The sequence below is a fragment of the Natrix helvetica genome (genome assembly GCF_964273705.1).
Source record: "Natrix helvetica genome assembly, chromosome: Z".
Lineage (NCBI taxonomy): Eukaryota > Metazoa > Chordata > Lepidosauria > Squamata > Natricidae > Natrix > Natrix helvetica.
In genome coordinates, this window is record NC_138554.1 from 23,009,449 (window position 1) to 23,025,581 (window position 16,133).

The 16,133-nt window shown below is 40.7% G+C and overlaps 1 protein-coding gene across 1 annotated transcript; it reads left to right on the forward strand.

Moving 5' to 3' along the window:
• Positions 1–11,828: 11,828 nt before the first annotated feature.
• RPL28 (ribosomal protein L28) lies at positions 11,829–15,652 on the forward strand. The gene is made up of 5 exons (XM_081931962.1): positions 11,829–11,886; positions 12,867–12,959; positions 13,155–13,278; positions 14,578–14,696; positions 15,522–15,652. Exons 2-5 carry the CDS (start codon positions 12,879–12,881, stop codon positions 15,609–15,611), a joined length of 414 nt encoding a protein of 137 aa, XP_081788088.1. The 5' UTR covers positions 11,829–11,886; positions 12,867–12,878; the 3' UTR covers positions 15,612–15,652.
• The last annotated feature ends 481 nt before the right edge of the window (positions 15,653–16,133 follow it).

A 16,133-nucleotide genomic window follows, 5' to 3' on the forward strand; every position in this document is an offset into this window, starting at 1 on the left:
TCTTCACGGAGGTGATCAGCCGTGACTTCGGGAGCTGAGAGAAAAGATACTGTTGAAAATAAACCATCCTGTGGGTAGAAATACCAGCGGAATCTTCCCCCTGGCATTTTCTCATGCCACTTATGATTACTTTGTGAATTATGTGCAGAAGAATAATTTGGAACAAAACCTCTGGAACAAAATGGAGACTTAGGAGCAGAGTGAGGCTTTAGTTACAATTGGCATAATCCTCATGTCACTGTTACCAGCCTATCCAAATTCTGTGAATGACATTAACCATTTTCGTTACTTGATGATAAATCATACTGGATACAAACTGTACCCAGTGCAAATCATTTTCAACTCATATTTATTTTCTGTATGTTCTGTTTTGTTTTTCTTATGAGGCAGAACCGCATTTTCTTTTATTGATATTATTGTTTTTAATATTTTTGAAAGCATAACAACTACCTAAAATATAAATATATTAATTCATTAATTGTATAGAAACATAGAATGGGTAACCAACTGTGCCAATATTTTAAGAAAATGCTCTGACCTTGAAAATACAGATTTTATATACTGTATATATTTTTCAATAATGAAACTGACAGGTGCACTTTTGAATATTTTAATTGGCTCAGGTTGAATCATGAATGGATGTTACCCAAATATAATTATAGTACAAAAGATTTATTGGGAACAGGTTAATGTAATAGCAAAATGTCAATTTTCTTCTTGTTCTGTTATATGTATCATGAACCCTAACTATATACAGAAACTAGATTACTAATAATTTTTTTAAAAAAGTGTAATTGTAAAGATGATCAATATTTTAATATCACCTTTCAAGGTGAATTACAAAAAGAATGTTCAGTTAAAATGTGGAAATGTGTATTCAATACACAATTATCTCAGATACATAGTGCATTACTTACATTTATTGAGCAAAATCAGTGCTTATAGATATATTAATATATTAATTCTTGTCAACTGTTAAAATTCTGTGTCAAAATCATCCAGATTCTACAACATACCGTATCTAAGCAAATGCAAATCAAACAGATTTACCCCACAATTTTCTTCTCTTAGGATTTATTTTTTATTTATCACAGAATCTGAAGAAGATTTCTCTCTCTCTCTCTCTCTCTCTCTCTCTCTCTCTCTCTCTCTCTCTCTCTCTCTCTCTCTGTGTGTGTGTGTGTGTGTGCGTGTGGTGTGTGTATAGCAAGCTCTATTCTATTTGAAGCATTTTCCCCCAATGCTAGAAAACAATATATTTTTGCTTGTCACAAACAGTGGCTTTTATACTAGAAGTCTAGCTCTCAATCCACTTGATATCCACCGTCCTCTGCTGCTTCATGTTCCTCCTCATTCAGATCATTTTGCCAACTTACAGTACAGCACAATAAACTACAGTCCATGAAAGCTTGTAATATAAATGTAGAGTAATGGAAGGCTCCTACACATCTTGTCTAAGAGAGACAAAAGATGAAAAATGAAATTTAAAGGAGAAAGGGGCTGCTGCAAAAGGAGAATTGCAAACTAGATTATTTATTTATTTTATAGCTGCCCATATCAAGCAAAACAAATTTCTCTAAGCATGAGTGAGCGTGAAATTTCTCTCTCTGTATCTCTCTTTTTATCTGTATCTCTCGCTCTGTCTGTCTCTCTCTTTCTCTCTCTCTTTCTCTCTCTCTGTATCTATTTATCTATCCATCCATCCATCCATCTATCTCTAACTCTATCATCTCTTATGAGCCTGCATTGACTTGTGGTATCTGTGAGATCCTCGCCATTATCCTGATGGTGTCGATTTTTAGTCCTCACTTCATCCTTAACACTTGAGTTGCTTTTTTCCAGCAAAAATGGGTGCTCTCTCTCACCCAGAACAAGGCCAACAGCAGCTGAATATGAATATCATCTGCAGTAGATCACGTACTCCACTTCATGCAGAGTGTCAGGAGATAGTCAATGTAACATCAATTTCCTTCCCAATCAATCAACCCCCAAAGCAACTAATTATGTATTAATTATCATCTCTGTCCTTCCTGATACAAATTCTCAATTACACACACACACACACACACACACACACACACACACACACACACACACACACAGTTAATGGAAACCTGAGGGAAAGAAATGTTGGCCCAAAATCTCCTTTTCCATCCCTTTCCTCTGAGAAAAAGGCTTCTGTTTCACTCTTTAATTTTCAGGAGGCTTGAGAATTTCCTTTGATTTCTTCAAATGAGGTTTTTGAACTCACTTTATTATTGGAGCTGGCAGAAGATGGCACTGCTGGTGGTGCTTTCAGTTAGGATCTTTTCATCCTTTTGAAGCCTTTCCAGCTGCCCACATTTCCCATTTTCAAAAAATGCAAAGGGAGAAATGCCCTCATCGTGGTTTCCCTCGGGAATTTTTGTTTGAAATGGGGGAAGCTGCAGAATTCAGCCATCTCTCAAAGAAGTGAAGGGAAGAAAGCTGCCTTTGCTGTAAGAAATCAATCAAAATGTTATGTTTAGTTTTCATGGAAAGCAAATTCTTTTGTCAGGCTGAATGATGGCCGAGGAAACCAAGCTTATTACATTATACTTTACTACCTTGAGGAATAAATAGCCTGCTCCTCAGTGCATCCCATAACAAACTCCCTCATTATTCAGGAAGTGAATTCTCCAATCAGTTGCCATCAAAGGCATTATGATTGGCAAATCCAGGGATACCTCAAAGGCAGATAATCCAGAGATACCTCAAAGGCAGATAATCCAGGGATACCTCAAAGGCAGATAATCCAGAGATACCTCAAAGGCAGGCAGATAATCTCTCTCTCTCAAATACCTGGCCTATTGAGAGCTTCTAGATCTGCTGAACTACGGTACAACCTCCAACATTCTGTTAGCCATGATGGGTGGGGCTTCAAAGAGTTGAGGCCTAACATAGTTGGAAGGCATAAAGTTGGCTAAGATCTTTCCACCCTTCATGCAAGCCTACCCAAACATTGCCATAGCATCTGAAAAGGCCACTTGTCTAGAGAAGTACAACTATTCAGTTGATTTTATGAAAGAAAATCGGAAGAGTAAATTGAGTGGAATGGGGGACTTGAGTGGAGAGCCACACCAAAAGAACAAGTCCTATCAGAGGTGGGTTCCTACCAGTTTGGCCGAACCAGTAGTGGTTTGGCAGCCTGGGTCACTGGAACCGGCAGAGACCCAGACCTGCCACACTCCCAAACTGGTTCTCTGGGCAGCGCCATAGGCGGCGCCATCTTGTTTTTTGCTTCTCCGCTTGCGCAGAACAATTTATATTGCACTGTGCATGCGCACACATCAAGCGTGTGCACAGTACACCCACAAGCGAACCGGCCGTAGTGACTACTGGAACCCACCCAAGTCCCATGGTCACCAGACAAGGTTATAATTCATAATGCGGAATAATTACCTATTACTAATTATTATCACAATAGAAAGCAGGAGTCTGTGAGTTCTAGTCCCACCTCAACCATGAAGGCAAGCTGGGTGACTTGGCCCAGTCACTCTCCCTCACCCTAACCCACTTCATAGGGCTGTTGTTGTGAGGAAACTAAGAGGAGGAAAGGATGCTGGATATGTTCGCAACTTTGAGTTATTTATAAAAATAATGAAGGAGGGATACAAATAAATAAATATTACTATCTCAACTAGGGGTATCCGCAAGAGGAGTCAAAAAAGTCAGCAGGGCAGGCCCAACCACACAATCGCTGCACACTTATTTTATCATATATTGTATGCATATAAGAGACAGGGACTCTCTCTTGGAGATGTTAGGGGTCCCACATTTAAAGAACTCAAGATTTATTGCAAAACTGGGCACCCCAAATAATTAGGGGACTGAAGAAGGTGTTTCATGCAGAAAGAGCACAGCAGTTGGAGCAAGAGCATTAAACACCGTCTCCAGCTCTCTAACTTTTTGAGTTGTCCTGTTTTACAAAAGTTAAAAAGCTTCGAACAAAAGAAAGGCAAAGAAAACATGACAGAGGAATGCAGAACATTTCCTGGCATCAATAATGCAAAGAGATGTCTCCCCCCACCCCACCCCATTTTAGAGCTCAAGGTCGTCTGTGGAACCTAAACCGAAGGGAGATTTAAGACCAAGGCAAAGAAGGGCTGTTTTGCCCAGCATATAATTAAATGGAGAATTTATTGCCAGGGGTTGGAGTGATGGCAGCCCATTCAGGAGGTTTGAAAAAGGAACTGGAGAAGTTCATTGGAGGATCAGGCTATCAAGAGCTGCTAATGGGCCAATAATTCCTGCATACTGGGCAGGTGGTTTTAAATCCTGGGAAGCCATGAAGTAGGCGAGTCTCATTCTCTGGTCCAGGTTTGGGAGCTTCTCCAATGGTGTTCACGGGTGCACGCACCCCTTCTGTGCATGTTCCCAGCCTTCCGTGCATGTGCTCTGCTCACACAAGCGCTGTCTGTGCATGCACCCGGCCTCAAAAAAGTGCCTAAATAGGACAGCATAGAGCCGGGGCGGGTGGGCAGATGGGCGGGCCCACCCTCCACCCTTGATTTCTGCTACTGGTTTGGGCAAACCAGTCCGAATCAGCTGAATACTACCTCTGTTCACCACTGTAGAAACAGGAGACTGGTCAGGGTCTGATCCAGAATATTTCATCATAGTAGCTCTTATTTTGCCTTTGGGACTCCAATTTTGGGAAGAAAGCGATGATCTGAAGGCAAATCCAGTGGTTCTTCCTAATCCCAGCCAATATTCTAACCGTTGTAAACACTCAATTTGTTGTGTGCTTGTGTTTGTTCAGTGTTACTGGCAAGGAAACTAAATATGGGATAAACAGATTCAAATCGTTTTTATTGAATTCAGAGTTCACTTACTACATTGCAGATTGTTCACTGTTCACAACATTGCCCCCACACACACACTTCATCCCAGACACATCAACTACCCACAAAATATAAAACATAGAAAAATAGAATTGGATGAGACCTTGGAGGTCTTCCAGTCCAACCCACTGCTCGACCAGGGGACTCTATACCAGGGGTGTCAAACTCAAGGCTTGCGGGCTGAATCTGGCCCACAAGGTGCTTGGATGTGGCCCGCTAGGTGGCCCTGGAAACAGCGAAGGACCAACCCGTGATGCCTCTGCCAGCGAAAATGGAGCATGGGAGGCTGCGACGGTCCTGCAATCCTCTGCCAGCAAAAACGGAGCTCGGGAGGGCCGTGTTGTGACCCCACTGAGCACCGTTTTCACTGGCAGAGGGTTGCAAGAGGCCGTCCTATCCTCCCAAGCTCCGTTTTCACTGGCAGAGGCATCACGTGCCACCTCAAGCATCCCCGACACAATTGACATTGAACTGGCCACACCCACCCGGCTGCCCATGTCAAACAAAACCCTGATGCAGCCCTCAATGAAATCGAGTTTGTCACCCTATACCCTATACTGTTCCATTGGTTGATTGCTCTCACAGTTAGAAAATTCCTCCTTAATTCTAGGTTGCTTCTCTTCTTGGATGGATAGTTTTTACCTACCAATGATTTCTACCCATTGTTTCACATGATCTTGATACTATACTTCCTGGACATCAACTGGAAGTAAATCTTAAGAGCTCTAGGAACGTGTTGTCTGCCAGTGTAAAAGAGATTTGGAAAACTGACTATGATACAATACCCAGTAAAGGCTCCTATATTCAGTGTTCTTAGTCCCAATGATTTGGGCTATCTCCAACCATGGTGGCTCCAAGTATTATAGGAGAAAACGTCAAATTACAAAAATGAAATACAAATAACACAAACTCGTTTTCAGAGGTTCTGGAGGCTGCAAGAGACCACACTGCATTCTCCCTCAGCCTCCAAAAATTGTGCAAGAATGGGGCATGCTTTAGAGAATTCCTATCAAGTGTTGGTGAACACTGGCATGTCAGCAAAACATTATGGTGTGTCACCTTTGACATACATGTCATACGTTTGCCATCATTGTGTTAATCCCAATTGGAGAGGTTGGTAGGAATGTGAAAATCCAGTAATATCCTTGTATGTTAACATTTCAAAAAAAAAATTTAGAACAGTGTTGATGGACCGGTGCAGGAGGGCGGGGGGAGGGAATGGTTTTGTGCGAGAGGCAGGCGGGTGCACCCACAGCTTCATTTGTGTGAGAGGCGGGGCGCACACATCCGCTGCAAGCAGCAGTGGGGTTGCGAGCACCAGGACCCGCTGCTTGTGTGAGTCAGGCTGCGTGCTTGCGTACACCAGCCCACCCCTCACACAGCCCAACTGCGAATAGTCCATGGCCTGATAGTGAGCTGCAGCCCCCTGATTTTAAAAATGTATATGGCCACCCAACTGTCTCATGGTGATTCTGGCTAAATTAAAGAAATAAAATACAGTAAACTCCTACCCACCCACCCATGCCAGTAACAACAAACAAACAAACAAACCACTTGATGGGCTATGTATCACCCCAAAGTCACTAGGCCCACTGGCAAAACCAAGAGTTTCGAAAGAGTTTCAGGGTTAGGCCAATGTTCTCTGCAGTGATGATGTTCCACAGGGAGGGAGCCACTGCAGAGAAGGCCCTTTTTTTTTAGGTCCCACTATATGAAGCTCCTTACCAAAACGATCCATAATACACCCTATCTCCTCAGTCTAATGTGTCAAGTAGATGTAACTGGAGTACTCATCTCTAATGATCAAAGTGCCAGAGCCCACTATAACAACATTACCAAATAGGCACTAAGAGTTGTAAAACTAATCCTGTGTAGCTTCTTCTCTGGTAACACTGTAGTACTAACCACAGCATACAAAATATTTGCTAGACCAATTCTCGAATACAGCTCATCTGTCTGGAACCCGCACTGCATATCGGGTTGTATTAATACATTAATACAATTGAACAAGTCCAGAGATATTTCACGAGAAGAGTCCTCCATTTCACTGCTCGCAACAGAATACCTTATGCCACCAGGCTTGAAACTTTGGGCGTAGACAACTTAAAACTACACCGCCTTCAGTCTGACCTAAGCATAGTACATAAAATTCTCTACTACAATGTTCTACCTGTCAATGACTGCTTCAACTTGAACCACAACAATACACAAGCACACAATAAATACAAACTTAAGTTAAACCGTACCAAACTCGGTTGCAGAAAATACGACTTCAACAACAGAGTGGTCAACGCCTGGAATGCTCTACCTGACTCAATGGTTTCTCCTCCAAACCCCCCAAACTTTAATCTTAGACTGTCTATTGTTGACCTCACCACATTCCTAACAGGTTTGTAAGGGGTGTGCATAAGCGCACCAGAGTGCCTATCGTCCCCTGTCCTAACAACCCCATTTATTTGTATCCATTTCATGTATTCATAATCTTGTATGTACTTATATCTATTATCTTATACATGCTTGACAAAACAAACAAATGAATAAATAAAATATGTCCCTTTAAATAACCTGGCCCTATGCATCTAGGGCTTTTAAAGGTGACAATCTTGCACTGAATTGGTTTGATCTGATCAAATTTGAACAATTACTAAGTATGCAGTCTCTTCTTCCTTTCTGAAATGGGGCTGCCCCATAGGAAAGGAACTATAGAAGTATGAATGTCTACTGAATGGTTCTCTCTCTCTCTCTCTCTCTCTCTCTCTCTCTCACACACACACACACACACACACACACACCACTTCTCTTGAAGAAGGGGCATTCAGGCAGCCTTTTTAGTGTTTCTTCCAGATCCAGACCACATCAGGATTTGTTGCAGATAACTGCTAAAAGCAATTTACAAAGCCAGGGCTGCAGGAGAACAGTGTAAAATTAGATCTGAAGAGTTAAGAGGGAGAAGCGGATAGAATATATTTTAAAGTGGGGAGGGGGAGAGGGCAAAGAAAGATTACATGGTAGGAGAAAATAAATGGGAAAGGGGAAGGTGTGAGACAGCAAGGAAATACAACACAAATCATGGGGTAGTGTGAAAGATTACACACTGAGAGAGATAAAGCAAGTCACAAGGCAGCATTAAAAACATAATCTAAATCCTAGGCAGAACAAAAGGTGTGAACACAGAAAAAATAATGTTCTGAAGAAGAGATAAAGGGGAAGTGTTTGGAAAACTAATTGCTGTGCGTGGGGAGGCGTTGCAGAGTCTGGTAAGGGTGGGACTCAGTTACTTCTTCAGTGGGTAGATATGCAACAGGGTGGGTGGGTGGGGGAAAGGTGGGAAAAATATCCCATTATAGACTATTGTTGCTTTGTTCTCAAGGAATAAAAATACCCCAGGAAATTAACTGAAAGGAGCAGAGAACATCACAGATACAAGATGGTTGGGTGTGAGATGGTGGAGATGTGTTTACTTATGCTTTGCATGCAAGAACCATGGAGTTGGGACCATAAAGGTCATGTAGTCTAACCCTCCATTCAGGGCAGGATCCACTTATCCCTGTGAGGGCGAACCTATGGCATGCGTGCCAGAAGTGTCACACAGGGCCATCTCTCCATTGCTCTTCTGGGTTCTGGCTTGCCAACCAGTTGGTCTTTCATGCATTGGGAGTGCCAGAAACTGGAAGACCAGGTGCCCGTTGCACATGCACATGCCGGAAACTGGAAGAGCAGCCGCACAGAAGTGCACGCGTACCAGGCTCTCTCCTGTTTCAGCACTCTGTGCCAAAAAGGTTCGCCAATACTGCACTATCCCATCTCTGACAGAAGACCATCCAAGTTCTGAAGATTTTATTTATAAATGTCATACCCAGGCCAACAATTCCCTGAGTTGATTAATATAGCCTTCCTTTCCTCCAGGCAAACACACATATAGTAATGGCCAAAATTGTGGAAACTTTGTGGGAAAAGTGTATTTTTGAGGGCTGATGGCTAATAAGAACACTTTTTTAGGAGTACCATAAAATTATATATCAATGGAAAGATAATTTAATCAAGAATGTAATGCAGCAAAGTTAGTTCAATTATCTATATTCTATGAAATGTTATAGCCAAATAACCAGAAAAGGAAGCACAACTTGCTTAGGTTGATATCTGGTAGTTTTCCTTCATCTGATTGTAGCCAATGAGCATGAGTGTTTAGAGAGCCAATCAGGTGTCATCTTGTTTTGGCAATGAGCCAATCAGATCACAGTAGAATTCAGTTATTGATGTTATGTATTGAAGCTGAGAGGAGGACATTTGTCAGTGTGTTATGTGATCGCTATCAAGTTGGTTACGGTTGTTTTTTTTTCTGTTCTTTCATTTAGTGAGCTTGTAAAAAAATTAATGGTGCAAAAAGCTGACTAGTCACCCAGAAAGCGATGTAAAATAGTATTATTAAGTGAACAAGGCTACAGTTATAAAGAAATTAGAAGAAATTGGTGGAAACTTAACCAAAGTTTTTGAAGAGGTATAAGTAGTCCTAGTCACTACGAACCACTCTGGTAAAGGCAGGAAAAGGTGCACAACAGCAAGTGATGATAGAAGAATTAAGAGAATGTGCCTACGTGAGAAGAAAATCATCTGGGTGTATACAAGATGAAATGGCACAGTGCAATGTGAAGTTGAATGCAAGGACTGTTCAGTGCAGGAATTTGGCCTAAAATCTGGAATTGCACAAAAAAGCAACTTTTGTCTCTCAAACAAAGGTTGAAAAGACTAAACTAGGCTAAAACCCATGTTACCTGGACAGAGGATAATTTTATGGTACTACTACAAAAAAAGTGGTGTTATTAGCCATCAAACCTCAAAAATACTGTACACTTTTCCCAAAAGGTTTCCACAATTTTGGCCACTACTGTACATGCTGTGATTTAGAACACAAGTCACTAATAAACTCCTATCCTCGTAGTTCTTTATGCCTAAATTTTCTTCTGTTAATTTTCCAACTACCCCACAGTATCTCACACAAATCTTGGGGATCAATTTATGGAATACTTTCAGTCTGCAAAATTTCAGAAACCACTAGGTGTCAGCAAAGATCTTTCAGTAACTCTCTGTTGCCATCAAGTGGTCAATCCCATTTTTCCAGTCTGAACTCTGGTTGTTGGGGTAACAGGTCATTTGGGATTAGCAGATGTAATAATTTTGGGGGATTTGTATATAGATTTGCCTGGAGGAAAGGAAGGCTGGGCTGAACACTAAATCTCTCTTCCTAGCCCCTTCTTTTGCATTGGAAAATATTTGACAGGAGAAGAAAATTGCAAATTTTTGGAACGGTTAGATGGATCTACTGGAAAAAAAACTTTGCAAATCTATAATCAAATCTATTTTCTGGGCTCAACCCACCACTGAAAAATTGTTTTTGCCTTACACATTCTGCCAAAACCCAAAAGTTTGTTGTTGTTTCTTTCTGTAGTTTTCAGCTTTGGACAAGTTACTCTCTCACATACACCAGCCTACCTCACAGGCTTATTGTTAGGGTGACAAAAAGGCTAAATGTTTTGAATGAAAGGTATAAATTTAATATGTAAATTAGTCAACCCAGGAAATTGTTGGCATGTGTCCCGCTGGACTATGACATTTTGAAATAGCTAATGATAATTAGGGACACAGTGGCTAAGACACTGAGCTTGTCGATCAGAAAGGTCGGCAGTTAGAATCCCTAGTGCCGCATAATGGTGTGAGCTCCCATTACTTGTTCCAGCTTCTGCCAACCTAGCAGTTCGAAAGCACGTAAAAATGCAAGTAGAAAAAATAGGAACCATCTTTGGTGGGAAGGTAGCAGTGTTCCATGCACCTTTGGTGTTTAGTCATTCCGGCTCTTCAGCTTTGAAACGGAGATGAGCACTGTCCCCTAGAATGACTAGCACATATGTGCAAGGGGAACCTTTACCTTTAATGGAAGACCACACTTTGCTCCCTCCATCTCCCTCCTAGTCAATTTTATTTTAACTGAATTTTAAATTTAAATCCCTATTTATTACTGTAATGCTTTATATTGTATTTTTAACTGAATGACTGTTAAGCTACAGAATCACCTTTGGCAAAATGGATGGCATATAAATTTCATAATAAATAAATTGCTGTAACCATCCCCAAAATTCAACATGGTCAAGTTAACGAAATTAAACGATTTTATTTTAAAATAAAGACAATGTCCTGGTAAATTGGACTAATTGATCTTTTAGGGCTCCCTCCTGATCTAAGTAGACTCCTTGTAGCCTCCTCCCACAACTGTGGAACTTTCCATATCTATTAGGAATACAATTCCCAGAATTCCTAGCCCGACTGTATTACTCCCAATGATTACTACATTTTTTTTTAAAAAAACTATTTTTTCAATTCGCAATATGCTACTCCAGGGCTCAAAACTAAATATTGCCCTCCGCATCTGCAAAAGACAACAATTCAACAAAGGAGCGAGGTAAACAATACACACTTCCTATTGTTATGAAGGGCACAAAGGAATTCGAGTATATAACCGGGGAAACATTTCCGGCGGTTTCTGATTGGTCCCGAATCAGGGTGTTCGCCTCTCAAAGTTTCTCAACGTTCTATTGCCATGATTGAAAATAAATTCCGAACTTTTTCCTACCCACGTGACTTTTCTGAGAACTCACGGAGGGCCGTTTTCGGCCGACTATCGAGCTCCTCCGAAACTATCGCCGAAGTAACCCGATTCGTTTACGAGACTCCCCGAAGCGAATCCGATCATTTCCGAACGAGGCCATTTTCTGGGCCTCTCTAGTTGTTGCCACTCTAACCTTGACATCTCTATGATGAAACTGCTTTGTGGATTTTTTGATTTTTTTTACACGGATGGATGGCTCAGGCGGAGAAAGCCTTTCAATCGTGGACCGGAAATGCTTTGCGATTGCAGAGCGGAAGAGACTGGAGTTCGAAGGAGGCGGAGCTTGATTGATAGGCCTATAAAACCCCCTCGCAGCGGCTCAGCCCTTCTTTTTCCGCTTCCGGTCGCAGTATCGACAAGAGGGTGAGGTTTAGGCCGCGTGTTTCTCCAAAGGGAAGACGCTGCAGTGGGGTGGGCCCAAAGAAATGGGGGATAAGGACGGAGTCTCGTGAGGGACTGTTAGAAAGGCGCCACATGGTTGAAAATATTAATCTGCCGTCTCCATGTGTTATGAATTCAGATGCCCAGGAAGACAAATGAATGTGCCCCCCCTTAATCGCATTATATTCAAGCTCGGATTTAAATTTATTAAAAACGGATTCACTGAATCTCAATGGGATTTATTTTTAAGGAATTACGCCTTGCCCTGAACGCTGTTTCTCTTAGGCAGAAGGATGTGGAGCGTTTCCTCCTTTTTTAAAACATGCCTTCGCGACTTTTGTAATATTGGCAGTTAAACTACATATTAGGCGAGCGGATACCTGGTGGTCTGCTTCAGTCTTTGTAGGGAAGCGTTTATTTTTTTTTAAAGTAACATTTGCTTTAATGTGACTTCTTAGTTGGAAGGGAAATTATGGAAGAAAATTACCCTTAAGTATTTATTTTCATACTTGCCACTCTTCCGGCTTTGCTGGAATATCTGTAGGGCAGTAAAATCTTCTAGCCCTTATTGGCATTTACTCAAATTGTCGATTTTTTATGTTTGTTAGATTCTTCATTTTTAAAAATAATCTTTACCAGATACTCAATTCTGGAGTCCTCAAATAGCATGAAAAACATGGGAATTGGGAATAATAGAAAATTGAGTTGGAGAAAGCTCCTTTGCTACATTATTTTATATTCCTTTGAAAGACCTAGAAAAAAATTAAACTGCATACATAGAATGATATCAAATAGGAAGCATACACTTGAAATGCAAGTAGCAGTGGCATTAAACATATATATTCTGTATTGAAAGGAATAAGAATACTTGTTGGACTTCAAAACAAATCACTCAGTGCTAGGATTTTGAAATTAAATGAACTGTATAAACATTTATTAATGTTTGGTCTTTCCTTGCCCAGGAATTCTCCACAATGTCTGCTCATCTGCAATGGATGATTGTTCGCAACTGCTCAAGTTTCCTTATTAAAAGGAACAAGCAAACTTACAGCACGGTGAGCCACATCTACTATCTTCAAAACCAACAGCCTTCTTGCAAATAATTCTAGGGTGTTATTAGGCTTTCCTAGGCTTTGAATCTACTTTTTCCCACATATATTTGTTTTCAAATAAATGATTCTGCCTTGAGCTTGCAAAACCTTTCATTATAAGTTACAAGGAATTCTAAAAGTGTTTTTCTTTCTTTAAAGGAGCCCAACAACCTGAAGGCCCGTAACTCCTTCCGCTACAATGGTCTGATACATCGCAAGACAGTAGGAGTAGAACCAGCTGCTGATGGAAAGGGTATTGTTGTAGTCCTTAAGAAGCATGCAGGTGGGTATTCTCTGCTTAAGTCAAATTCCTACTGAACAGAGAAGGCGGAACAAATTTAAGTTGGAAGCAACCTCAGAGGTCTTCTAGTCCAACCCTCTGCTCAAGCTGGAAACCTGATATTATTCCAGACAAGTGGCCGACCAGTTTCTTCTTAAAAGCCTAGAGTGAGCACCCACTTCTGAAGGCAAACCGTTCCACTGGTTAATTGTTCTCAATTTTAGGAAATTCCTCCTTAGTTCTAGCTTGCTTTTCTCCTTCAATAATTTCCATCCATTGTTTCCTGTCTTGCGTTCTGGTACTTTGGAAAATAGGTTGACCTAATCTTTGTGGCAGCCCCCCAAATATTAAAGCACTGCTATTATGTCACTCCTAGCCCTTCTTTTCACTAGACTAGACAAACCCAATTCCTGCAACCATTCATCACATGTTTTAGCATCCAACTTCCTAATCATCTTAGTTGCTCTTCTTTGCACTCTTTACAGAGTCTCTATATCTTTTTTACAATATGGTGACCAAAATTGCAGTATTCTAAGTGTGATCTTACCAAGGCCTTATAAAGCATTACTAATACTTCATGCGATCTTGGTTCCATCGCTTTGTTAATGTAGCCTAGGATTGCATTGGCTTTTTTAGCTGCTGCTGCCCACTATTGGCTCATATTTAAGTGATTGTTTATTAGGGCTCCAAAATCTCTCACAGTTAACTGCCATTGAGCCAGTACCACCTATACTATACCTGTGCATTTGGTTTTTCTAGCCTAAGTAGAAAATTTTACTTTTCTCCACATTGAATTTCATTTTCTAGGCAATTCAGGAAAGGATAGAAATAATGTGATCTTGAGCCATAGATAATGCAAAATGATGGAAGCTCAAAGGGCAAAAGAAGTTATCCAAGTCTGCATATAAAGTGCTAATGAATTTATATTTAGCTCAGTTTTGTGGAACCAGAAGTAACTATTAGATTTCACACTGATTCTGAGCCATTCAAAAATACAACTTAACATGTCAAAAATGCTTCTAAATTAAATCTTAAGTTTGCAAAGCACTCGTTGCTAAAGAGAATTTCAGTCATCCAAGTCATGGTGGTCCCAAAGGTGCTTTTTTTTTTTTTTTTTTTTGCAAAGCAGTGCATTTAAAATAATTAACAATCTCTAGATAAACAGGTGTATTCTGAAATTCTCTTGCAATGAGATATTTTGGTCTACAACATGTAAAAACCAGCATTAACTGTAGATACCAAGTATATCTAGCAGGACCTACAAACAGTGCCCCATTAATAATCTATACTCCTGTTTCTCAGGCCAGCGAAAGCCAGCCACTTCTTATGAAAAAGTCACCATCAACAAGAATGCACGGGCCACTCTCAGCAGCCTCCGCCATATTATTCGCAAGAATAATTACCGCAGGGATCTGCGCATGGTAAGTCAACCTCCTGGATTCTCACTCTGCAGAGTGGCACTTGGATGGATGTTACAGCTTCCATTAATCCAATTAGTACATAGTAGTGATTAATGGTAAACCAAACTTCTCCGTCCAGCTAAAAAGGAATGCAAAATGCTAGTCTTTGTACCTAAATCCTAAGCCTTGGCATTGTTAAGGTATATACTGTATAGGCACCGTGATGGTACAATGCTTAGAATGCAGTATTATAGGCCGGTTCAGCTCTCTGCTAGGAGTTCAGTCCTCACTTGCCCACAGTTGATTCAGTCTTCCATCCTTCCAAGGTTGGTAAAATGGGGGCCCAGATTGTTGGGTGCAATATGCTGACTCTAAACCACTTAGGGAGGGCTATAAAGCATTTTGAAGCAGTATATAATTCTAAGTGCTATTGCTAGTGTTATTTTCAAATTATGAAGCAAACTCAAAACAAAAACAACACCCCCCCCTTCTGTGAATTGTCCCAGGGTTTAGGAGTCTCAACAGGTTGGGCCTAGTTGCTGAATAACCTGGAAGCCAAATCTTGTGTATTTTTTGTTGACTCAGCCAAATTTTTGCCCTTTTGAGAATGCTTGGGCACCCTGATAGTTGTAGGCATTTTATTGCCCATATCTCACTTAAGATTATAAGAGTGTAATCAGAATTGGTACACATACTGACAAAAAGGTGAAAAGCTTGATTCAGGAATGCTGTTGAATGAGAAAAAGAGCACAGGTATAAACATTAGGAAATCTGCATTTGAGGCGAGAAGAGATATATCTGGATTTCACTTTATTCACGTCCCCCTTTTTCCCCTCTCTCCTCCAGGCTGCCTTGCGTCGGGCCAGTGCAATTCTGCGCAGCCAGAAGCCCGTGGTGGTGAAGAAGAAGAGGACTCGGGCTCCCAAGACTGCATAAAAAACAATTCTCAAATTATCTAATAAAAGAATACAACCAGAGAGCAGAATGTCTGAATGTAATTTATAAATCTCTAGTCATAGGATTACTTCTCTCCTCCAAGAAAATGAACTGGCAATTTCCATTTATTTTGAGAATGGAATAAACGTCTCAGAAATCACTATTTCTGTAATTGGATGGAATTTGAAAATTAGTAGGGATTTGCACCTTGAGTTTTGAATCCCGCTTGTTTTTAGTTATGTCTCACGCCTTCCTTGATGCCACAGCTAGTTTGAATGGAAATGGTTTTGTTCCTTTTAGGAAGTCTGGCTCTAGTTTAAGTCTTTTCAAAATGTTTTCCTAGTAACAATCTGAGGAACTCTGGGGGGCTATCCATAGTTCTCATTTCTTTTTCTTTTACCTTGCAAAGTTATTTAACTACAAGCAAGAGTCGCTTTTTAAAAGCAGAAATCAGTTCATTTCCCTCAATGTAGGTTTTTTTGTTCCTCTTTATGACGTCTTGAACTAATCAGCAACAAGTCT

Coding starts and splice junctions, on each gene's coding strand:
- RPL28 (XM_081931962.1), top strand. CDS start 12,879: ATGTCTGCTCATCTGCAATGGATGATTGTTCGCAACTGCTCAAGTTTC. Junction 12,960..13,154: donor ACAAGCAAACTTACAGCACG/GTGAGCCACATC, acceptor CTTTCTTTAAAG/GAGCCCAACAACCTGAAGGC. Junction 14,697..15,521: donor ACCGCAGGGATCTGCGCATG/GTAAGTCAACCT, acceptor TCTCTCCTCCAG/GCTGCCTTGCGTCGGGCCAG.